The sequence below is a fragment of the Cercospora kikuchii genome, assembly GCF_019650295.1.
Source record: "Cercospora kikuchii DNA, contig_00005, whole genome shotgun sequence".
NCBI lineage: Eukaryota > Fungi > Ascomycota > Dothideomycetes > Mycosphaerellales > Mycosphaerellaceae > Cercospora > Cercospora kikuchii.
The window spans coordinates 2,659,896-2,681,934 of record NW_025408586.1 but is presented as its reverse complement, the minus strand read 5'-3'; the positions used below and the strand labels follow the sequence as shown (position 1 = coordinate 2,681,934).

At 53.0% G+C, this 22,039-nt stretch overlaps 9 protein-coding genes across 9 annotated transcripts; 3 read left to right on the top strand and 6 right to left on the bottom strand.

Annotated features, from left to right (window-relative positions):
- Window positions 1–1,024: 1,024 nt before the first annotated feature.
- On the bottom strand, window positions 1,025–1,665 carry CKM354_000879300 (uncharacterized protein; the record flags this gene model as incomplete). Its single annotated transcript, XM_044804187.1, has 3 exons — window positions 1,025–1,165; window positions 1,231–1,579; window positions 1,631–1,665. The coding sequence occupies 3 exons, from the start codon at window positions 1,663–1,665 to the stop codon at window positions 1,025–1,027; spliced, it is 525 nt and encodes a 174-aa protein (XP_044660122.1).
- A 630-nt stretch (window positions 1,666–2,295) lies between these two features.
- Window positions 2,296–4,095, bottom strand: CKM354_000879200 (uncharacterized protein; the record flags this gene model as incomplete). Its single annotated transcript, XM_044804186.1, has 1 exon — window positions 2,296–4,095. The coding sequence occupies one exon, from the start codon at window positions 4,093–4,095 to the stop codon at window positions 2,296–2,298; it is 1,800 nt and encodes a 599-aa protein (XP_044660121.1).
- A 346-nt stretch (window positions 4,096–4,441) lies between these two features.
- On the bottom strand, window positions 4,442–5,982 carry CKM354_000879100 (uncharacterized protein; the record flags this gene model as incomplete). Its single annotated transcript, XM_044804185.1, has 4 exons — window positions 4,442–5,571; window positions 5,631–5,690; window positions 5,751–5,829; window positions 5,890–5,982. The coding sequence occupies 4 exons, from the start codon at window positions 5,980–5,982 to the stop codon at window positions 4,442–4,444; spliced, it is 1,362 nt and encodes a 453-aa protein (XP_044660120.1).
- Window positions 5,983–6,780: 798 nt separating this feature from the next.
- CKM354_000879000 (uncharacterized protein) lies at window positions 6,781–8,187 on the top strand (the record flags this gene model as incomplete). The annotated part of the gene is made up of 2 exons (XM_044804184.1): window positions 6,781–6,884; window positions 6,945–8,187. 2 exons carry the CDS (start codon window positions 6,781–6,783, stop codon window positions 8,185–8,187), a joined length of 1,347 nt encoding a protein of 448 aa, XP_044660119.1.
- A 561-nt stretch (window positions 8,188–8,748) lies between these two features.
- CKM354_000878900 (uncharacterized protein) lies at window positions 8,749–10,702 on the bottom strand (the record flags this gene model as incomplete). Its single annotated transcript, XM_044804183.1, has 4 exons — window positions 8,749–9,134; window positions 9,194–9,279; window positions 9,350–10,364; window positions 10,420–10,702. The coding sequence occupies 4 exons, from the start codon at window positions 10,700–10,702 to the stop codon at window positions 8,749–8,751; spliced, it is 1,770 nt and encodes a 589-aa protein (XP_044660118.1).
- Window positions 10,703–11,847: 1,145 nt separating this feature from the next.
- Window positions 11,848–14,117, bottom strand: CKM354_000878800 (uncharacterized protein; the record flags this gene model as incomplete). Its single annotated transcript, XM_044804182.1, has 3 exons — window positions 11,848–12,311; window positions 12,372–13,080; window positions 13,134–14,117. The coding sequence occupies 3 exons, from the start codon at window positions 14,115–14,117 to the stop codon at window positions 11,848–11,850; spliced, it is 2,157 nt and encodes a 718-aa protein (XP_044660117.1).
- A 1,851-nt stretch (window positions 14,118–15,968) lies between these two features.
- On the bottom strand, window positions 15,969–17,260 carry CKM354_000878700 (uncharacterized protein; the record flags this gene model as incomplete). The annotated part of the gene is made up of 2 exons (XM_044804181.1): window positions 15,969–16,685; window positions 16,733–17,260. 2 exons carry the CDS (start codon window positions 17,258–17,260, stop codon window positions 15,969–15,971), a joined length of 1,245 nt encoding a protein of 414 aa, XP_044660116.1.
- Window positions 17,261–18,036: 776 nt separating this feature from the next.
- Window positions 18,037–19,566, top strand: CKM354_000878600 (uncharacterized protein; the record flags this gene model as incomplete). The annotated part of the gene is made up of 1 exon (XM_044804180.1): window positions 18,037–19,566. One exon carries the CDS (start codon window positions 18,037–18,039, stop codon window positions 19,564–19,566), a length of 1,530 nt encoding a protein of 509 aa, XP_044660115.1.
- A 703-nt stretch (window positions 19,567–20,269) lies between these two features.
- CKM354_000878500 (uncharacterized protein) lies at window positions 20,270–21,797 on the top strand (the record flags this gene model as incomplete). The annotated part of the gene is made up of 2 exons (XM_044804179.1): window positions 20,270–20,297; window positions 20,347–21,797. 2 exons carry the CDS (start codon window positions 20,270–20,272, stop codon window positions 21,795–21,797), a joined length of 1,479 nt encoding a protein of 492 aa, XP_044660114.1.
- Between the last annotated feature and the right edge of the window lie 242 nt (window positions 21,798–22,039).

Genomic DNA, 22,039 nt, shown 5'->3' with positions numbered 1-22,039 from the left:
ACCTGCCTCCTACGTTGCTTGGCCGACACCACCACCTACTGAAACTTTTACAAGGCTCTGTGCAGCAGATGAGCACTGCGATGCTGAACTCTTCAACTGGCAAGATCGCTCAACCTCACGACTGCAAATGTGGTTTTTTCCCACCGGTCCTGGAATGATCGATCTGCTTCAGCAGTGCGGAGCCAAGAAATGCATATGGAGGACTCGGAGCAAGCGAATCTGCGTGCTCATCAGCGTTGATCTGCCAATACAGCTCTCATGAGGCCTGCAATCGATTCAAAACTTAGCCCTGTTCCACGCAGTCTGGAGACGAGACCGTGGACATTACTGGCAGACGCACTGCATAACCACGCATGTGTCCGCGCAGAGCATCATATGGCTCGCACTTCCGCCGCTCGAGATCAAACATTTCGCATGCTGCTCGTCTGCACCAGAAATGAGGACGAAATGATGATTACTGATGAAATGTGTCAAGATGCTGAAACATCCGCCAGAAGCCGACAGTGCTTTGACTCCAGGTTGTGTTCTGGCGCGCTTCCTTTCGTCGTTCTGGCATGCCATTCACCAATGCAATGTCCGATTCAGCCGCAGATGTAAGCTTTGCTTGAAGCACGACGGGCCTTCTTCTAGGTAAGTGTAACATTAGGTTGGATCACGGCGCGGTTTCGCGTCTCCACTTTATCCTTGGATGTCCAGAGCATCCGACAAGAAACACGTGGCCGCCCTTCACCTTGATGCTGAGACCTCCCATTCCCGCAAGAGATGATCAGCGCGAAGATGACCCCTCTCCGATCCCGAGTGTACGGCTTCAAGCGTGCAACAAGCATTATCGTCCGCCATCGGCACGAATGACGATGACGAGTAAGAGTCGAAGGTGCCCAAAAATCCATATATGGTTTGCCATGGAGGCTCAGCTATATGCCAAACAATCGAAAGTGGTAAGATCGATTTTTACAAGGGAATGTACCTCTGCATATGGGTTGCAGCAAGAAGAGAAAGGCAGAACGACTCCGAGACATCGTCACTACTCCTCCGGCTTGTAGTCACCGTCGCTGGGACATTTCTCCCAAGGCATGCCCTTGTCGCAGCACGTCGCCCCAGCCACGCCTGCTGAGCGGCATTGGTCGGCAAACGACGCAAGCTGGCTTGTGCCAATGTTCTCACACTGTTCCCTGTATGAGCGTCTGCAGTACAACGTGGCCTGTCCAGCCCAAGACGTGGATCACTGACCCATGGTACGGGATTGCCATCCGCGTTCTTCTCATCTGTAAAAGTTCCTGAGAAGGATGGGCAGAGGTCCTTGGTTGGACCGTCAGCGGCAGGTCCCGACACAACTGGCACGCACGAGCAGATAATGTCAGCTTGTTGATCGATCAATTTCGAAGGGGAGTTTGCGCTAATCTCACAGTAGCATTGGCAGAAGGATGTAGGTGCGTCATCGTCATTTTTGTCGTGCTTTTTGCCGCCCTTGCCAGAACCTCCGTTGCCGGAACCGTAGTCTTCTGAGCCACTACCTCCAGATCCACCAATTTCAGAGCCACCCTCTCCGCTGTTAGATGGATAGGCCAAAGCAAATGGACTGCGACCGTGTCAGTCAAAGTCACTGAACATGGACCGATTCTGATCGTACAGAATGAAAGCGAGAGTAAGAATGGAGAACTGCATCTTGAAGGAATGTATGAGTGAGGAACGAACGCCTGAAATGAGTGTCTGGAAAGTTGAACGCTTGAGCGGGCGACGAAATGTACGGAAGAAGCCAGATCCTTTATATCTCACTTCTTGCCCGAGCATCGCTGTGTCTCGCCATGGGCGGCTGTTTCGATGTCCGGATGATTGGCACCAGCATTACTTTAGTCTGCTTGGGATCTGGGGACGAATGCAGTATTACGCCAACAGTGCCGCACTCCTCTAGTCGAATTATGAACTAGCTATTTTGCTCGTATCTGTCGCTTTGCTTTGCTTTGCACTGTGTTATGTTGATTTTTGCTGCCTGAGGCACCACATTGTCGCCCTGGCGGCCTCTAGCGGAACCTCGCGTCTCGCGTCTCCTTCTCTGTTCTGTCCATCAACCTCCACAAATCTGACACACCGGCATGTCTTCCATCTCACCTCATCCCCGCCCTGTTAGCAGCTATCGTGAAACCACAACTGCTGTCGGAATGACGACTGGCACGTTGCCATTCGAAAGGGAAGTGAAACAGACGCATAGCGCATTCTGAGGCACCATGGATGGCAGGCACCATGAAGATTAAACATCAAGCTACGTCCGCATGAACGGGCCTAGCTGGACTTGGACTAAACCGTATCTTCTGGAACGACACGATACATGGCCCACTGCTCAGGCGACAGCTCTCCGATCATGATTCGCAGTCTTGCTCGATCAGTCTTGTGCGAGATAGTCAACGGTCTCGCAGCCAATGGGATCCACCACATCGGCACCATGTGAGGCGCCAGATCACCTTCCTCGATGAGGCGGAGCATGGACTCTCCCAACACCCCCCTACTCACTGCTGCATCTTCCCAAACTTTGGGCGTAAGTGGTTTATCGCTCACGCTGGGCTCCCGCGCATGGCCACAGACGAACCCAATAACGGTCTGGCTCAACGGCTCGAACTCAGCAAAGCAGTCTCCTCGCCCCTGGAGCAAGCTCAGCTGCTCAATGTGATAATCAATTTCTCCCAGCTCGATTCGCTCGCCATGCATGTTCATCTGCCCGTCCTGGCGACCGAGGAAGGTTACGGTCCCATCTGATTGCTTGTAGGCCAAATCACCTGTGCGATAGTACCGTGCGTCAGAAAAGGGCTCTTTCCACGCAACTTTGGCTAGGAAACAGCGTTCTGTCTGGTCTGGCCGGTTGATGTATCGACTTGCAAGCGCACGACTCTCCACGACAAGCTCGCCAGCCTCGCCATCCTGGCGTAGGACGTCCACGTCTTCCGGATCTGTGATCCACAACCGACATACGTGATCGAGGCTGGAACCAATATTCTGCGGCTCATCATGACTTTGGATAGGCGGGGTGATGGATTGCAAGATCGTGCCTTCGGTACATCCCCACATCTGTCGAAGTTGCGTCTTTCGTGAAGCAGACCAAAGTTTCAGAGCCCGGCGATCGAGCGGCTCACCCATAACGCTGAGCATTCGCATGGTAGGGACCGAATCGACCTTGATCGATCTCAGCATCGTTGGCGACAGCGTGAAATGCGTGATCTTGAACCGGTTCAGATTCTCCTCGAGCTCTCCGGGCTCCGGCATGATGAGATCTCTCTTGCTCATAATGCAAAGCGCTGCTCCGGTACCGAAGCTCAATGCAATCTCCATCATTGCAACGTCGAACACGTACGGTGCAATGTGCGCGATTCGAGAAGATGCCTGGACTTCCAGCGGTGATACCATGGCCTTGCACATGGTGATTATCGCGGCGTGGCTCTGAACAATCCCTTTTGGGACACCGGTGGAGCCTGATGTGAACGCAATGTATGCATCGGCTTGAGGCCGCGCCAAAGTTATGCTGGAATTGCGGGACAAAGGGCCAGTACGGGTGTCTGTCGGTCCACGTCCTTCTTGATCACCCGCTGTCAGATCACTCAAGTCGATTACAGAATATTCCTGCCTGAATTTCTTGAGCGCGCTTTCTCTCCTATCCGACACAACAAGCTCCACATTCGACTCGTGAAAGATGGTCATCTGCCGAGCTGGAGGATGGTGAAGGTCTACTGGCACCACAGCTGCTCCGATATTCATGATTGCGAGAATGGCCATGACGGCTCGCGCAGAGAGTGGAAGCAGGATGCCAACCCGGGCGTCGCTTGCTACTCCATGGTTTTGAAGATACATCTGGAGACTGAGCATCTCTTCCTTCAGCTGCAAATAGGTCCATTTGCCTTCGTAGCTGTCAATGGCGAGTGCATGCGGCGTGAGGCCAGCTTGTCTCGTTAACAGTCCCGGAAGCGTATCGGAAACGAGCTCGAGGCCAGTACTGTCAACGTGACACGGACTTGATTCGAAGCTGCACCGCTCAGTGTTCATGTCAATCTGGGTTAGGTCGACTCGGTGTTGTTGCCAGCCTGGCTCGCAGTCCATCAAAGGCGCCATCGTGATCTGGTTCCCGATCTTCTTGTCAATTGAACGATTGACGGGGCTTGGCCTGGGCTGTGGCTCCGGAGTCTTCGCGTTGCAAGTCTTTCACATTGGAGACGTTCAACCCCCACCACATTTTCTTATATTGCAGGAACTGTAGCTGAGCTGCTGTATCTCGTCACTGCAGAACATCTCCGATGTACAGATCGTATTTTGTGGCTGGCAAAGGGACCGGCCAAGATCTGCATGTGCCAAACGTCCCGATCTCGGAAGCGTGACCAGTAACATGTGCCCTAAAGACTCAGCACGAGTTGAGACGTCACCTACGACACATAAGCAAAGAACTCTTGTTGTCAAATTTTCAGACGTCTGTTGTTTGTAGACTGGTACTACTGACACTGCCGTTGTCCGACGGAGCATTCCCGGTCTTTCCTGGCTTGGTACCGAACGACAACATGCCGCCAACGAACGCAATGACCGGCAATGACGCGATCAAACTCAACAAGGCCAGTGACAGACTCAACACAGACCAGCCAGCAGCATCTTGAACAAAACCTCCCCATAGAGGACCCACTGCCAGTCCGAGGGTATAGGATGCCCACCACAATGCCTCAGCTTGAGCATATGCCCCGTTGTTTCCCCATATACCAGGCGTGCGCTCAGCCATCTCGCTCACGACATGGCTGACTTCGGCGCTGAAGACACAAATAGTCGAGCCAAGCAATGATCCCAGCAGCATCAGCAGAGCCACCAACAGTACTTTATCTGAATTGTTGTTCGTCTGAACGAATTGTAATGACGCAAGTACCGGTGTAGAAAGCAGGAATGCCACGAAGAGCACGAGCTTTGCGCCAATCCTGTCTGCAAGCATGCCGATCGCCGGACTGGCAAATGATGGGAAGCAAAAGGCCAGATACAGCAGACCCGCAGCCGTTGATTTCCACCCAAAAACTTTGCCAACGTGGATGGTGAGCGATGCATCGAATGAAGTTAGGATTGTTGCCTGCACGAACGCCCCAAACAACGCGCAGACCATTCGCGGCGAACGGAAGAGCTTCAGTGCCGCGAAGCGATGTGCTGGAGAGGAATGCTTTCCTGGAGCGAGGGACTTCGGCGACTCGATAAGGAACAGTCGAAGCAGCAGGTCCACCACAGAAACGCCGAAAACAGTACCCCACACTGCATAGTGTCCCGCGTGTTCGTAGATCAGTCCGCCGAGAACAGGACCTAGGAAGATACCCAGGGAGAGGCTTAATCCTGTGAATCCCAACGACTGAGCCAATTTTCCTCGCGGAACTTGATCGATGATGAGCGCCAGGCTTGTGGCCCATACGACTGCGGATGCAATTCCGAACATACTGAGACCGGATATCCAGAGCGCGATGTGCTGACCGGAAGTCACGAGTGCGATGCCGACCCACTGGAAGAAAATTGCTGCTACGAACAGCGGTTTCCTCCGGCTGCAATGATCTCCCAACCAGCCGGCGAATGCTGTGCCATAATGTCAACTGATCAACTTCTACCACGTACCGATGGCGTCGCGGACTTACGACTAGCCAGCACTGTTGCTCCTGCTGTTACTGCTGGCAATATTGCGACCCATTTCTGCACTTTTGATAGTTAGACGTTAGCACAGTGTCTCGTTGCAGCGGGGGCCCACTTTCACGAACCTTGGTCTTGTGGGGTTCCAGCCTTTTCTGGAAGTGCAAAAGGAATGACTGGTGGCAGCACTGCATATGTGAACACATCCTGCACGGATCCTGTCAGCTCATTCGGTCGCCTCCTGCATCGAGAAGTCGGACGACTAACACTGAAGCTTGCTATGCAGCAGCAGAGTAGGATGTATGGCGTTGATGCTCGAAAGCTCGATGGGCACTGATGCTTCTCGTTCACGGAACTCATGTTGACGTGTAGGTCTGTCGACATTTCTGATGGATCGCCTCTTGATATTGGACTGCCTGGACGCAGTACATGCTACGGAGTCTCTACGTGCCACTGGTATAGCACCACAAGGGCGGCTACATCATGACATGACCTCATATCAGGGAATCCGTCATAATTCGACTGTGACGACATGGTATACTATCAACTTTCGCAGCGAGTACGATGATGTGACCGTGCATCGGCGACGTGCTGGGCTATCGTGCTGCTCGCAATTCGGGGTCTCTCGCGGCTCTGCAAAGATTGAGCCTCAATGACGATGGGATCAACGACATGCGTGTCTGAAATTGCTCCAACGGTGTATGATGTTCGATACCTCGAGTGTAAGATGAAAGGTGACGTTGGGCTCTCGGACATGCAGCTGGCCTTGCGCAATGCACGAATGGCATCTCACGATCTATTCTACGATGGAAAACTTCTGGATCGATATTCAATGCAAGATCGAGGGTGGCAGGGTCTTTGATCGTGCAACAGTGCAGGACGGTGCGTTGTTGTCGCAGAGGTCTCAGACATTGCAGCTCAGAGACATCGTTCGGGGAAGCAGCGGGTTCATGCTGATCCTCAACGCGAACCACGCCGGTACTTCCCGTCTTTCCTTTTCTGGACAGTGCTTGGATGGGAGCAGTTTGTGATATCTAGTTTCATGCTGCTGCGAATCTTGAGCGGGAGGTCGTTGTCGCAATTCTCTTGTTTGCTTCGATTTGATTGAATTTCAGCCAGCGGAACTTTCTCGTTGGTCTTACGCTCACTGTTGCAGACATGTCGTCGTGGTTGTGCACTCCTTTGATCAGCATCAAGTCTGCTTTGAAGTCAAGGTGTAAACGCAAACACGCATTGAAAGTCAGGGAGACCCGATTCGATGAGTAAGAACTTCCGTTTCACGAACTGGCACTACCAGCCGCATACTTACGAATCCACTGCAGCAGTAGCGCCTCGTCTATTGATGAAAAGAATACGGAAGATGATGACGAAGACGACCATGACATCCACCAACTCCACCCTGCCGTCGCAGACTTCAAGAAGTTCATCGAAAGTCGCCCTCGCTTACATATGCATTTCCGTCAAATGTGGCAAGAGACTCTGAAGCCCGATGTCGAAGGCCACGTCAATGTTCGGGATTACGATCACATGCTCGAGTTGCTCAGCCGATACATTCAGCAGCCTCCGCCTTGGTCGCCGGCCAGCTGGAAGATGGGTTCCAGTGGCCTGCCGTTCAACGACATGTTCTACTACGCTGTTCTGACTCCTTCTGGATATGCGGCATTTACGGATGCTGAAGTCGCGAGACAAGTCAAAAAGTTGCTGATGGTTTGGTATCATTACTTGAGAAGTGAGAAGAGTCGAGTTGGGCTGGAAACTTGGCTGTCGAAGGAGAATGGATGTCTTGGGGAGTTGGTGAAGAGTGCGAATGAGGCAGTGGGTACGAATTTGAAGTTTGAGGACATGTTTGAGTGCGATGGAGAGAAAGAGTTGTATGGATTCGCGAGTTGGGATGCGTTCTTCATAAGGCGATTCAAAGAGGGAATGAGGCCTGTGTGTCAAGAGAAGGATGCGATTGTGAATGCTTGCGAGAGTATGCCACTGAGTTTGGTAAGAGGTGTGAAATTGCAGGATGAGTTTTGGATGAAAGGGTCGGTATACTCTTTGGTGGACATGTTTGATGATCGAAGTTTGGCGATGGAGTTTGAGGGAGGTACTGTCTATCAGGGGTTCCTGAGTCAGTACTCTTACCATCGATGGCACGCGCCGGTGCAAGGAGTTGTCAAGCATTGCTACCGGATTGATGGGACGTACTTTGCTGTGCCGAGATTCGCGGAGGAGTATTGTCTTGTGGAGACTGGACATCTGGAAGTGGAGCGTTGCATGGCTTCGATGTCGTGCCTCTCTTCACGAGCTGTGATCGTTATCGAAGCTGACGACCCTGCTATTGGCACTGTGGCATTCATCGCAGTGGGGCTGCATGAGGTCAGCACTACCGAACTCACGATCAAGCAAGGACAGAGAGTAAAGAGTGGACAAGAAATGGGCATGTTCCATTATGGCGGGAGCACGCATTGTCTGGTCTTCCAAAAGGACGTTGTGGTCGATGACTTCCCGATGGACACCAAAGTTAACGTGCCGGTCAATGGCCCTCTTGCCAGGATCAAGTCGAGTTCGGTCGCCTAGGCGAGGGGAACAATTCCCGGTCAGACACACTGTGGAAGCTTACTATGGATTCGAGATAATCGACGAGCTACTGGAAGAGCCACAGGCGGTCGACGGCCATTGGCCACTAACGCTTCCTACGTACCGAATCATTAAGCCGGACCATTTAGAGCTGCCGCTTGATCGATTCATCGATGTCTCGGACGAAAACGAAAATCATGAGTAGCATGCGGGCCTCTGCGCGAGAAGTGACAAGCAGTCGAGGATAGAATGGCATCTTTGCATCGCCTCAGGAGCGAATTCGCTGCTTGACATCGCAGGACCGGGTCAGTTCAGTCGCACCACATGGCAAAACTCAGTGCATATCTGGGTTCGCGCTGAACGACTAAAGGCCGAAAGAGAATGGCATTCAGCTAACTCCTCTCCTACACAGAGCGTTACAATCAGCTAAGAGGGCAAATGTGGAGACGCAATCAGAGGAGCGGAAGGATGGAGGATCCCCCGCACAGAACGTAATTGAACACGGCTACAAGTTATAACAATACCATATCTATATCAAATCTTGTTGACGCGATCCTGGCTTCAACCACTTGTGCCATTGACGATCAAGCTGGCAGCCCTCTCAGCCAAAGCGTAGACCGTCGCTGTAGGATGACCACCAAGTTGGAACGGAATCACCGAGGCATCCACAACTCGAACATTAGCAGTACCATAGACAGTCAAGTTCGTGTTCACCACGCCGCCCCACTCTCTAGGCAACATAGCAGCAGTTCCGACGCCGTGCCATCCGGCACGGAAGTTGTCTTGCCAGTATTCCTTCCACTCAGCATCGCTTGCATCTTCGGAGACATTGCTGAAGCCGGGACGAGTTTCGGCTTGGACTTCGGCGGCGAAAGCTTCGGTTTTGAACATGTTTCTGACAAAGCGGGCGGATGCGGTGAGCATTTCCCAGTCAAATTCGAGGATGCCTGCAACGATGATGGTTAGCATAGAATCAGGGCACAGTGCTCTGCCAGAGAGTGCTTACCCCAGTTCACGTTCACGTTTGGAGAGTCTCCTGCACGCTCTGGGTTTCCACCTGAGATGTGGACGTTGCCGCGACCGAGCGGAATGCTGTTGAGAGAGTCAGAAAATGAGCAAGAAATCTTTGGGACGCTCCGAGGAAGATCATGCAAATACTCACAGGGGCCAGAACTCAAGATTCAGATGCGTGCTGTTCAAGCTTTGACCAGAAAAGATCTCGACAGAAGGAATCAAAGTGCTGAAAATAGCCTCGTATTGAACGCGGAGGGAATTCAGGATCTGATCTGCACTCAGAGTACCATTAATACCCTCGGAGATGGTATTGGCGTATTCTGACAGCGAGCTGTTCGTTCTCTCCTGGAAGTCGCCAGCATCATCACCGAAAATTTGCTCGTACGTGGCGTGGATGAGATATGGTGTAGTGATCTCGTCTCCAACAGGCGAAGGAAAGGTGATGTTGGATGAGTTGACCCGCTCGTAGTAGATGTTTCCTTGCAATTGGTCCTGAAGGTTTTCTCCGACACCAGGAAGGTCGACTTTGGCTTCGATGCTGTAGTTGGCGAGGAGGGCTTTGTTGCCGATTCCTGAGAATTCGAGGATACCTGGTGAGCGATAGACACCTGCTGCGAGAATGACTTCCTTCCTCGCCGTGATGGTGGTTTGGGTGTTGGTGTTGGCGATCTCGACGCCGGTTGCTGTCAAGGTCGCTTTTTCGCCTTGGGCATCGGCGAAGACGATTCTGAGGCAGACGGTCTCGTCGAGCAGTTCAAGGTTTGTGCGGCCCACTATGGGCAAGTAGTAAGCCTCGCGGGCAGACTCGCGAGTCTGTTCACGTTCGCCATTGATGGTAAACGCTGCTGGGTAGGTCGCAAGGCCTTCCGCTTTGCCACCATTGAAATCCCTGTTGACACTGATGTCAAAGGCCGCAGAAGCATTCTTCAGAAGCTCCCAGTACGCTCGAGTGCCCTGCGCAGGAAAGGAGACATTGAGAGGTCCAGCGGTGCCATGATAATCTGGATTGTATGTGTATCCTGCGTCTGCAAGGTCCTCACTTGGAACATCAAGTGTCTCTGAAGACTTGTAGAATGGGAGCAGGGTGTTCCACGACCAGTCCCCGTCGTTGACTCGGCCCCAGTCATCGATAGATTCAGCATTAGGGCGAGAATAGACCTTGCCTGTTTGCCTTTGTCAGTGCTTGAGTTAAACGGAATTGGCGCGACACAATCTTACCATTAATTTGACTGCTGCCTCCAACTGTCCTTCCCGCTGGCAGATCGAGCACTCGATCCTTTGCATATGTCTGTGGCGTGCTCCTGTATGACCAAGATGAGGTCGAACCGTTGACCCCTGCTTCAACAATCAAAACTGTGTTGTTTGCCTCAGAGAGCTTGTTCGCCACGGCCAATCCTGCTGTGCCTCCGCCACAGATGATATAGTCATATTCAGTTTGCTGCTGAGCGTAGGCGCCAGCGATGGCTCCTAGGCCAAAAACCAACGAACGAGTGGACGGCATATTTGCCAAATGAGTGAACGACAACGTAAAGAGCGTATGACTTACCGCGGCGGAGCAAGCGCCATTGAGCGCTGATATATCCTCTGCTCCCTACTTTGAAATCGGCATCGATCCTTGAGGCTGTACTGCCACGGTGTTTCACGGATCGCCATGTGCGTGTTTAGTGATGGATCCCTGTATGGATGCATGGAATCCCATGAGCCCAGATCCTTGGAAGCAGCGCTCCAAGACGTGCTAGCGAGGGTCGAAAACAACAACACTCTTCGACGTCCACTTCTACCGGTGTCGTCATTGGGTCATCAATATTCATTGAAGGATCAAGTAAGGATCTGTGGTGGGATGTCGATGGCGATGAGCTGCCACTGCAGCCCTGGAGACGTGTTCAGCTCATTCGTAGACCAAAATAGGGTACACAGCGATGCCCGAAGAAAGCATAAGCACTATGCAGTGCGCAAGCACGCTAGTACTTTCAACAAATTTTGCCGCTCTTGTCCCAGCGTGATACTTCTCTAGGGCGGCCAGATTGAGATTGCGAATAGCTGTCAGGCTGTATTTCCAGCATGGTGACCGTCACGTGTCGATCCGTGGCCCGGTAGATCCTGTGATGGCGGACGCGGATCTGCTTTGCGCCGTTGCACGAAGGTCGTCATCGATGCAAAAGTCTGGGGCCATCTTTGCTTCATTGAAGATGGGGAATGCAAAGCTGAAGTCGTGATCTTGCACGCTAGTGAAAGTAGTTCGTTCGCCTGAAGGAGGCAGTGGCGAGATTGCCAACGCACTTCCACCCAGCGAAACATCGCGTCTGTAAGTATCAGGAGTGCTCCAGCCTGAGTGAACCATGACCAAGCTCCACGATGGATCTGGTCGTCTTTGTGGTGGTGTTGCTTGAGAGAGCGCGGAGGTACGCGGAGATGGTAGAATCGGGACCAGTACCTGAATGCCAAGCCAACCGGGTGGACAGTCGCCTCAGGTATAAAACGTGCGTGGCAATCTGATCGGGTGGTCGACATCGACGTGCGAACCTGGAAGACAACACGCGGAATACGGGAAGCGCTGATGCTATGCGGGTCTACTGACCATCGTTCCGTTCCCGTAAGAGCATACAAGGTACCGATAGAAAGCTGCTTCGAGTCCATTCATTGCTCTCACGCAAAACTTATGCCTCTTCGCACCCTCATCGTTGCCTGCACAACCAACTTCCCCAACCCAGCCTGGAACCAGTCGGGCACGGCATACCTCAATCCGCTTCCATCGCCTCCAAACCCGGCCTGCACACAGATCACGCTCCTCAAATGTCCCATTCCAAGCTGCTCTCCTTTACTCTTTGCCAGCAGGCGTCCAGTCTTGACCAAGTTCTTGATCTCCCTGCCATTGAGTTCCAGTTCTGCCAGATCAAACATTTCGTCATCTGTGATGCCGCTGTAGTGTTGTGGGAAATCTTCCGACGCCCGGATGAAAGTTTGCCAGATATGGTGGCGGGCGCGGAAGTCGAGAGGAGGATAGTCGATGGCGAGGTCGATGCGAGATTTGAAGGCTCTGTCGAACGCTGCGACGCGATTGGTAGTGAGGAAGAGACAACCGGGGTAATATTCTAGGAGGCGGAGGAAGACTGTGAAAATATGGTTAAATCTGGTCGCGAGGGATAATCAAGGGAAGGGATTAAACTCACTTGAGACCAAACGATTCCGGTGAAGGTCGGTGAGTTGCCGCTGTTCGAGAAAGACGTCTGCTTCATCAAGGAGTAGGACCGCACCCCACTTTGCGCAGATATCCAGCACATCTTGGAGTTTCTCCTCCATGGTTTCTACGTCAAAGCCCAATTGTCCCGCGCTAACGACATACAATGGCACTTTCATTTCCTCTGCTACTGCTTCCGCCGTCAATGTCTTTCCCAGCCCTGGAGGGCCATGGAGAAGCATAATCATTCCTTGGCCCTTCCCTTCAATGACATCGTCGAAGACATCTTCTTTATTGAGATGAGATTGGACGAAAGCGAGGATGAGGTCCTTGTAGTCGTGTGGAAGGAACAAGCGCTTGAAAGCTGCTGAGCTAAAGGTGATTTCGTGGACATTGTCGACTACGAAGGTCGCCCATTGTTTGGTGGTCATGTCGTAGCCTTTGACGAATGGAGCGCAAAGATGATAGAGATGTTCAGATAGTTTCACGGGAGCAGCTTCTATGTGAGTTCTTTTTCTCTTCGAAGGTCTCTTGGTTTTGTGTCTTGGAGCCTTAGCAAAAGGGTCGAAGTAAGAGTCCGAGTGCGGGGGCATAGGGTCCGTTGGGGGCGATGGATTCGCATCGAGTGCCGATAGCATACTTGAGGAGTCAGTTTGCGAGTAGTACATGGCAGTATCAACGACAATTCGTCCGTGATCGACCTGCAGTTGAATATTAAGCCAGGCATTGATCACGTCTCAGCCATGTTACTTACCTGACGCGTACGACGCCGCTGATCCACCGGAATCACACGACCTGAATATGCCTTGTAATGCCAGCCTTGCAAGTTCACAAAGTCGCGACCTCTGGTTGTCGTCATGTCAACAACCTCCTTCTGCCGCGAGTGGAATTGCAGTGGCACGGCGTCCAAATCGCGGAGAGCTTTGAGTCCATCGTAAGCGCCGATGAAAAGATAGCCCTGCTCCCATCCGAACTTGGTGCCATCGTAGCCAATATGACGAACAACGAGTTCGAGCACCACTTCGTCTCTGATAGATGTGTATTTGCTGCTCAAGAAGCTGTAGATTCGAGTTCCTTCCTCGAAGGTCACGGCGACCTCAGAATCCGGAGTGAAGGCTAGCCAAACATCCTGAAACTCGGCCTGTCCCTCCCGCAAAACGTCTTGTTTGCGATCTAGCAGAGGTCGGACTTCAGGTTCGATGATGCTCGTGAAGAGAGTGAAAACCTGGCAGTCGGTGCTGTCGTGAGGAATGGCGGCCTGGACACTTTCATACTGCTCCCAGCAGTGAACGAAATCATGAAATGGGGCGCGGAAAGTGAGATTGGTGGTGGTGCTCGAGAATCCGCGATAGCCTTCGAAGACCGCCGTCAGAAGTCTACGCAGCGTTGTGTTCTGCACCGTCACCGAGTGCAGCGAAAGGCCTTCGTCAAACTCGCTGTTTCGTTCGCGTCGGTCTACCAAGGCGTATTTGAGACTCTCGGCATGCTTGCTGATGTCCGGGTCCTCGCCAGCTTTCCAAGGCTTCCACGGCTCGGTGACGTCCTTGCGGTAGAGCTGCCGAACAGCAATCTCCGTTCCGATCTGGTCTTTGCTGATTCTGGTGTCGTGCACGACCTCTCCTGGAGGTGGCGGGGGTGCGATGGCCTCATTCAGGTCGGCATCAATCGAAGGGATGCCGTTGCTCTGGTTGAGGAAGGTATTGAAGTCGAAGTTGTCCAATGCATCGCCACTGTTCATCTTGCCCCGAGCCGTCTCCTTCCTGAGGCGTTGCGAGGGGATGTAGACGGGTCAAGTGTCGTGAGAAGGAATGCTCGTGGTGCAGCAGTGCTTCCGTTGGACAGGCAATCACCGTCGCCAGCTCAGCCTGCTTTGGCACGCCGCATAGCTGCAGGCTGCGGTGCAGCTCACCGGTCCATGGGCCAATGGGACTTGCAGATGCCTTCGCACACTGCATTCACGGGGTAACAGATAGAGCTTCGTTCAGCCCGGTATCCAACCACTTCCACGTCCTGCTGCTGTGTTGGAGATCGGGATGCGGCCCCGCTTTGCAGAGGGCGTTTCCAGCAGCAGGCCGCGAGGACGACGCCAGTCTGCTGTCCAGCACGACAGGACGCAGAACATCATCGAGCTGTGCGCTGTGAGTGACTCGAATCTATCGCCATCGGAATCCTGGCGATTGATCGGATAGACCACAAAACTGCCAGGAAGTTGCTGCGGTGTCTGTGGGAGGAGGGTTGATGCGTGCTCAAAACTCCGCCCAGCATGACCCAGTATTCCTCTCTCCATCCTCCTGGCAGACATCTCACTTCACCTTTTGAAAGCAATGGATCAGCCTTCCAATGGAACAGCTGTGAGCGTGGTGGTCGGCAAGCAATGGCTTCGCTTTACTCCTCAGAGGAGCTTTCCTCCTCCGTGTTCAACGTAATTCTCGATTTCATAGTACCATCAATTTACATCCCACAACAGTTCCCATACGATAGAGGTATCAAACAGACACTGTCCAGCATATACTGACTTGCAACGGATCGTCTTTCCATGCCAACGACGTGAATTTCAACCGTAATAGCAGTCTGGAGGACAGAGTGTGATTCCCAAGTACGAATTAAATTCACACGGGCAGAAACAACGAACACTATTGCCCACAGCACACTGCAGATAATGTAAGTTCTGATGATGACCTTTGCGAGATGTTGTGATATCCGTCACAAGCTTACCCAGTAGATTTCGTCTCTTTCCTCGATCACAGGAGCACTATTGACCGTACTGATGGATGCCAGAGCGATGGCAAGGAGACCTGTGATGGCCTTTATGTTTTGGTTGTTGGATTTTCACCGGTCTCACTGACAGAAACCCTTGGAACGTGTGTTGTTTCGAGGTACCAATGACAATGAAGCCTGGGCGTAGCATTCCCAAGGAGACGACTTGGATAATTTGATACAGAGTCGATGTAGAATGGTTGAAACAGTCGGGCAAGACTGAAGTCCATTTATGCGTCCAGAACTCGTCTCAAGACGGACAGCACACCACTATCCCGTCAGCATACGCGCGATCCACGCAGATACACAAGCGTTGTCTTAGACTATATACCAGTCCTGGGGCGTCTGACGGGTCATCCGGTGATCTGCCACTAGCGGCAGCTAAGTAGTGTCTAATGCAGCGGTGCGTGTGAGGAGATAGTTCCAGGCGCAAACGGATGTCGTCTTGAATGTGTAGTCATCAATCTCTAGCATGGATCTCCACTCTCGAGGCGCTTTTGCAAAAGTCTTCTCGGCTTTAGCAATGGAATTACAGATATGGAATTGCAGGGGAAAATGCACAACGCTGATGCGCAGTGTGTATCGCGATGACTTGAATCTAGATACTGGATAAACCCTTTTGGTTTTCGAGTTAGTATTACACGACTAATGTAAACGTAAAGCACATGGGATGCATCTATTCTTTGACTTTCAAACATTGATCTATTGAGACATTTTCCTGTATTGCACATCGATGTAGATGGAAATGATGCATAGAATCGGTCTGACACTTGGCCACAGTCTTCGTGGCGGTCTTTGGGACTTTGAGGTACGAGGAACAGTAGGCAGTAATCTAAACCTCTGGATTGCCGCCGTGTCCAGTTGGTACACCGTCAAGCCAACGCCTCTTGTTTCCACCTCCAGACTCTGCTCTCTCGCCCTCTTGTGGGGAATTTGCCGACTCCTCAGCTGGCTCCGGCCCCTCCGTGACAGCATAGGTAATATATGTCTGGTCAGATACCGTGCCAGCTGGACCCAGAAACCAAAAGCTGCTACCCTCATATTGCTGATTGGCATCATCTCCCGCGAGTTCAGGAATCTCGCAATTGATAGGGCAAGTGCCGTCTGCTGCGTTTTGAGATATGCTGCACGAGATAGGAGTCAAAGACGGAGACGCCGGCGTCGAGGCCGGCGTGTACTGGACCAGATTATCTCCTGGGGCCTGTCCTTGGGGATTATTGTTGACACCAAGGCCTTGACCAGTTCGCGAGGCTCCCGTCCGGCTGTCAACGATGCGAATTTCGCCGCGTAGACCACCTGGGTTGTCTAATTGGAAAAGGATCGCGTCGTCGAGAGTGCCAGCCCCAGGTGCAGCGAAGAAGGGCAGACCACTCCCTGTCTCCTTGCCTCTCGCGCCAAGACCACTTTCTGAACGCTTGTCTATACCCCCTTCCTCTGGGTTTTGGAGGAATTCGTAAGGATCATCAGCTCGTGCAACGGCGAACGTGGGATTTGGAGGAATCTCATAGACAGTCTTGGTAGTAGGCTGATCATAGACCGTTGACTCAGTCTGGAATCTGTCAGCACGAGTCTTTCGCAGTATGGCAAATCACGTACCTTGTAAGGTCTGGAGACAATCTTGGTGGTGGTCACGGTTGTGGTCTGGGTAGCCTTTGGCTTCAGGGACAAACATTTGCAGGCGCTGGTAATCTCGTGGGACTTCTTGTGGCTGGAAAGGCAAGAGGGCTTCTGGACAGGATAGCCATAGCGCTTGTCAAGATCTGGTTCCGCGTCGCGCTTGCGAGTGCCTCCTTCAGCGGGCTCGCGGGCTGGGATTCGGGATGGGTAAGCACAGCCAGTGATGGTTGTCGTTGCGGTGGTCGTGGCTGGCTTCGTGACGGTTTTCGTGTAGGTGGTAGAGTAGGCGGTTGTGGTCTGGCACTTGGTCACGGTCTTCGTGGCAGTCTTCGGGACTTTCAGGTACGAGGAACAGTAGGCAGAGACTGACGACACCTGTTTGGCCTGCGAGCATTTTTTGTTGACAGACGAGCACTGGTACGAAGGTGGACTGTTGCCTCTTTCCTCGAGGGGAATGTTGGCTGCACCGGCGCCGGCAACGGTGGCGAGAAGCAGAGCTTTGAACATGATTGCGCCGTGGCGATATGGAGATCTGATAAGTGATGGAGCAGCAAGTCATGGAGCTGTGAGAGGCGCCGTATTCTTGTATCTGCGGCTCTTCCAGAACAGACGAAGGCGCACGACACGTGGAGTCGGGCATGCCGCAGAGGCGTCCGTATTGCCGCCTCGCCCTAAACGCCATATCACGTCCATACGCCTAATTGAGGCCTAAGCAGGACCGATGCGGACTAGGCGCTATGCCACGTGGAAATAGAGTTGCGGTGCATCGATCTGGACCGCTTGGCAGACTACCGTGCTGTCTGGCGTGACCGAAGGAAGTCGTGCGCTTTGGGACCGAGACTGCGGTCGGCGTGGCCTACCGACGGCCGTACAGAGCGAGATGGCGAGAAGAGGTGCTGCATCCGATTCGTTCACAAGTAGAGAGGCCTTTCACCCAGCAGTGGACTCGCCATTCCCAGTCGACTCTGCGCACTGTGCCGCCCATCCAGAAGCGACATGATGCGCGCTGGTCTGGCCGTCGCCTTGATCGTCGCCTGCGGTACGACTGATGCCTCCGTGTCAAGTGGTGCTGCCGGATAGTTGCAGATTGAAAAGAAGAGGCACGACGAGAGATGAATGTGAGGCAGCGCATGACTAAGCTCGGATCGGATGAACCCACCCGCCGACCGGTCTGCGATGACATCGATTTGAGATTTCAAAGCAGCTCGACTAAATAAATTCCATGTTTGCTGGAACCGATCTTCGCCCTTCGCTCAGTCCGTCCACAATCTCACAGCCTCGCAATGGCCGAACAAAACCCCCACGAGGAGGATGCCGCGATGCTGGATCCCAATGAGGCCGAGGAGATCGTGGAAGACGACGGCGATGCAGCCATGGACTCGGGAGATGAAGATGACGGACAAGGCGAGGTGCAACAGACGATCCAGCTGCAAAATGACAGCGTGGCACACTTTGATGGGCACAAAGACAGTGTATACTGCATTGCGCAACACCCCTTGCGACCAGAACTCGTAGCGACAGGAGGAGGAGATGATACGGCATATCTGTGGGATGCAACACCTGAGCCGGGCCCAGTCCTGCCTGCCAGCTACGAGACAAATCCTCAGCCGAAGGAGCGAAATTCACAGGAGGTTGTGGCTAGGCTAGGGCCACAGGACGAGACTGTCAATGCAATTGCATTCACCTTGCCGCGGGGAGAATTCATTGTGACGGGGACAGCAGCCGGAACACTGAATGTGTTCAAGACGCCTACATCACAATCCTCCGAAGTCAAGTTGATTGCTTCCGCGAAAGAAGTCGACGACATCACTTGGATACTGCCGTGTCCTTCCTCAAACGAGCAGTACGCCAATACAATAGCATTGGGTGCCGCAGATGGAAGTGTCTGGGTATACACCATTGAAGGGCAGAGTTTGAACATGGTGCAGTCATTCTTCCTCCACCAAACGTCGTGCACAGCCGGAGCTTGGACCCCAGGAGGTCAATTACTTGCCACAGTCGACGAAGCCAGCTCTCTTTTCGTTTGGGATGTGTTCGGGGAGGCAGCAGCCGCTGGAGTCACGAATCCCAACGGCAGCCAAGCTCTCATCCAGCTCACGGCCGAGGACGAACGCTTCAAGGTCGATGGAGGCTTATACTCCGCCGCGATTTCGCCCGGTGGCGGCATCGTAGCAGTCGGAGGTGCATTCGGCAACGTTCGTGTCGTCTCTCTGCCTAGACTCTCAGCCCAACAACAGTCCACAGTGGGCACCAAAGGTGCAGGCGCAAAAGCCAAAGCTGGAGGCGCCAAGCAAGCCCCAGCCGCATCTTCAACAGGCAACTTTGGTCAGATTCTCGCAGCGTTCGCCGCACAGACCGACGGCATCGAAACACTCGACTTCTCCCAGCCGCCCCTCACGCTACTCGCCGCCGGCAGTGTCGACGGCAGCATAGCCATCTTCGACGCGGCCAAAAACTTTTCAGTACGTCGGCACATCAAAGACGCTCACGCCCTGGACGAAGTTCCGCACGCGGTCATCAAAGTCGAGTTTACCAAAACACCCCTCGGAACGGCGAACCCTCGAGGCCACTTCCTCACATCTTGCGGAAACGATGGTATTGTGCGGAGATGGGACGTTCGAGGCGGAACGGCAGCTTCAGCTGATCAAGGCTTGTTGAAGGAGTGGAAGGGGCACATTGAGAACGATGGGGAAAGAGGAGGCATTCTGGGCTTCGTGCAGGGAAACGGCAGCTCGGAATCAGGTGTCGCGGGCAAGTATGTGGTGACAGCGGGAGATGATGGCGTGAGTCTGGTATTCGACTGGAAGGAGTAGCGACAATCAAAAGTTCTGTTGAAAGCATGGCTGAGCGCATAGATGTAGATACCCCGCCGCGGATGTGAAATGAAATATTGGCCCACGAAGTCGCCACAAGGCGCTGACCCTCTGCAAACTAGACCAGTGTCGATTCCACAGAGCTCAGAATTTCGACAGCCCAGCAGGGCTCCGGACGACTTTTGTCGCACTCTCTATCCGCAACACTTCTGGTTCCTGTTCCGCAGGTTCCTGCCTTTGCCATCAGATGACAAGCGGAATGTCCTTCGACTGGCCTTCTGAGACATTCCCATAGCCAACGCGTTGTGCTCGGCAGTGCAGGCTTATGATTGGCCTCATGACATTGAGACCGTCGCCATTGGGACTCTGATCTTAGCAGAACTCATAGATGCCAGACCTGGCTCGTTGATGATGACGTAATGCGCCTTGGAAATCCACACTCCTCAGTCCAGTTGGCAGACGTTTCTCGCTACTGCGGTTACAATAGGGACCATTCCGCATGATGTGAGAAATCAAATCGCTGTGAGTGATTAGAGCACGATGGCAATCCCAACGTGACGCTGGTAGCCGGCTCATATCAGCGGTTGAGAGAATTGCCGAGGGCCATGGGAGGAGTTGTGCAGATCATCGCGCGAGCTCGTCTCGATGCTCGGCGAAGGCGTTGCCCATTCGTCTTTGGCTTCATCTGCGCATCCATTGAGACATGTCCCAAGAGCTCAGCGCAGCTGGTGGTAAGCTTTTGTTTGTCCTACGATTCCATCGACACTAATTTGACACCAGCTTCCTACGACATTGTCTCGTTCAGCAATGGAGACAAGACTAATCCCTACAACTGGTCGACGGCCAAGAAGATCGGTATCATCGCTATCGGTAGCTTGATCGGCTTGAACAGTACTATCGCCAGCTCCCTTCCCAGTTTGGCTTCGCCGCAGCTGCGACAACACTTCAACGTTGCCAGTCAGGAACAGCTCGTCCTACCAAATTCCGTTTACCTCATCGGCTATGTGGTAGGCCCGACAATTTGGGCCCCTCTTTCAGAGTCTTATGGACGACGATGGATCATCATCACTACCTTCATAGCATACACTGCTTTCATGCTGGCCTGCGCCCTGGCCCCAAATTGGCCAGCCTTCATCATCTTTCGTTTCTTGACAGGGCTATTCGGCGCTACACCGATATCGCTCACTGGGGGCCTCTTTGCAGATGTCCTCGATAATCCTGTTTGGCGGGGGCGTTCCATTGCTTGGTTCATGGTGGTAGCTTCATTTGGACCCGCGGCTGGGCCTATTCCATCCGGATATCTTGCTGAGATCAGCTGGCGGTGGCCGTTCTGGTTCGGACTCATCCTGGCTGGTGTCACCATACCACCTGTGCTCCTCTTACCAGAGACCTTCGCACCAGCCCTGCTCATGTCGAAAGCCCGGCGAGTGCGAAGAACCCAGCCTGGCGTCAAAGTCTACGCGCCCCTGGAACTGAAACGCACGACGCCACGGCAATTGATCACGCAAGTGCTGGGCAGGCCACTACGAATGATTTTTGCGGAGCCAATCGTGAGTGCATGCTGCCTCTATCTCTCCTTGATATATGGTATCATCTTTATGCTGTTTCAAGCATACTCGGTCATCTTCCAGCCCATCTACAACTTCGGACAAGGAGAAGTGGGGTTGGCCTTCATTCCGATGTGTATCGGCATCATCGCGGCAATCCCTCCTTGTCTGTGGTACGATCATGTGCTGAAGCAGGCCAAAGGAAAACGCAAAGTCTGGGCTTCGAAAGAAGAATATCAACGTCTACCACTTGGGTGCTTTGGTGGGCCACTCATCACGATTGGTCTATTCTGGACTGGATGGGCAGCAAGGCCTACCGTGCATTGGATCGTGCCTATGCTTGGAGGTGTTCCCTTTGGCATTGGATTTGTCCTCATCTTCGTCGCTCTCTTCAATTACCTGGTAGATTCTTACAAGATCTACTCCGCCAGTGCGCTCGGTGCAACGAGCATCGCAAGAAGTACATTTGGAGTCGTGCTGCCTTTTGCGGCCCGACCTATGTATAACGCTCTTGGTGTCGCATGGGCCTGCAGTCTTCTGGGCTTCTTGAGTTTGCCCATGTGCTTGATACCCTTTGCCTTTATCAGGTATGGACCCCAGTTGAGAGAGAAGAGTCCAGTGTGCAAAGAACTGGCACAGGAACAAGCGAAGAAGAATGCCGAGGTAGTTCCAGGGGAGAAATAGCAGGCAACAACAATTACGCTTGAGTTGCGCATGTGTGCTGAAATGTGGAGCATCTAGAAGCAAGGAGACCCAGTTCGGATCGCGCTCAATCAAACATCGCATGGACCAGAGGGGTCCAAGGAGACGGCACGGTTCACGCTATACCTCGACCAAATGTTGCGTTGACGACCTGTGAAGCGAGAAAGCGTTCTTTCGGATTGTTCTACCTCCTGAGTCTCTTCGCTACCTAATCCTGGAACTAC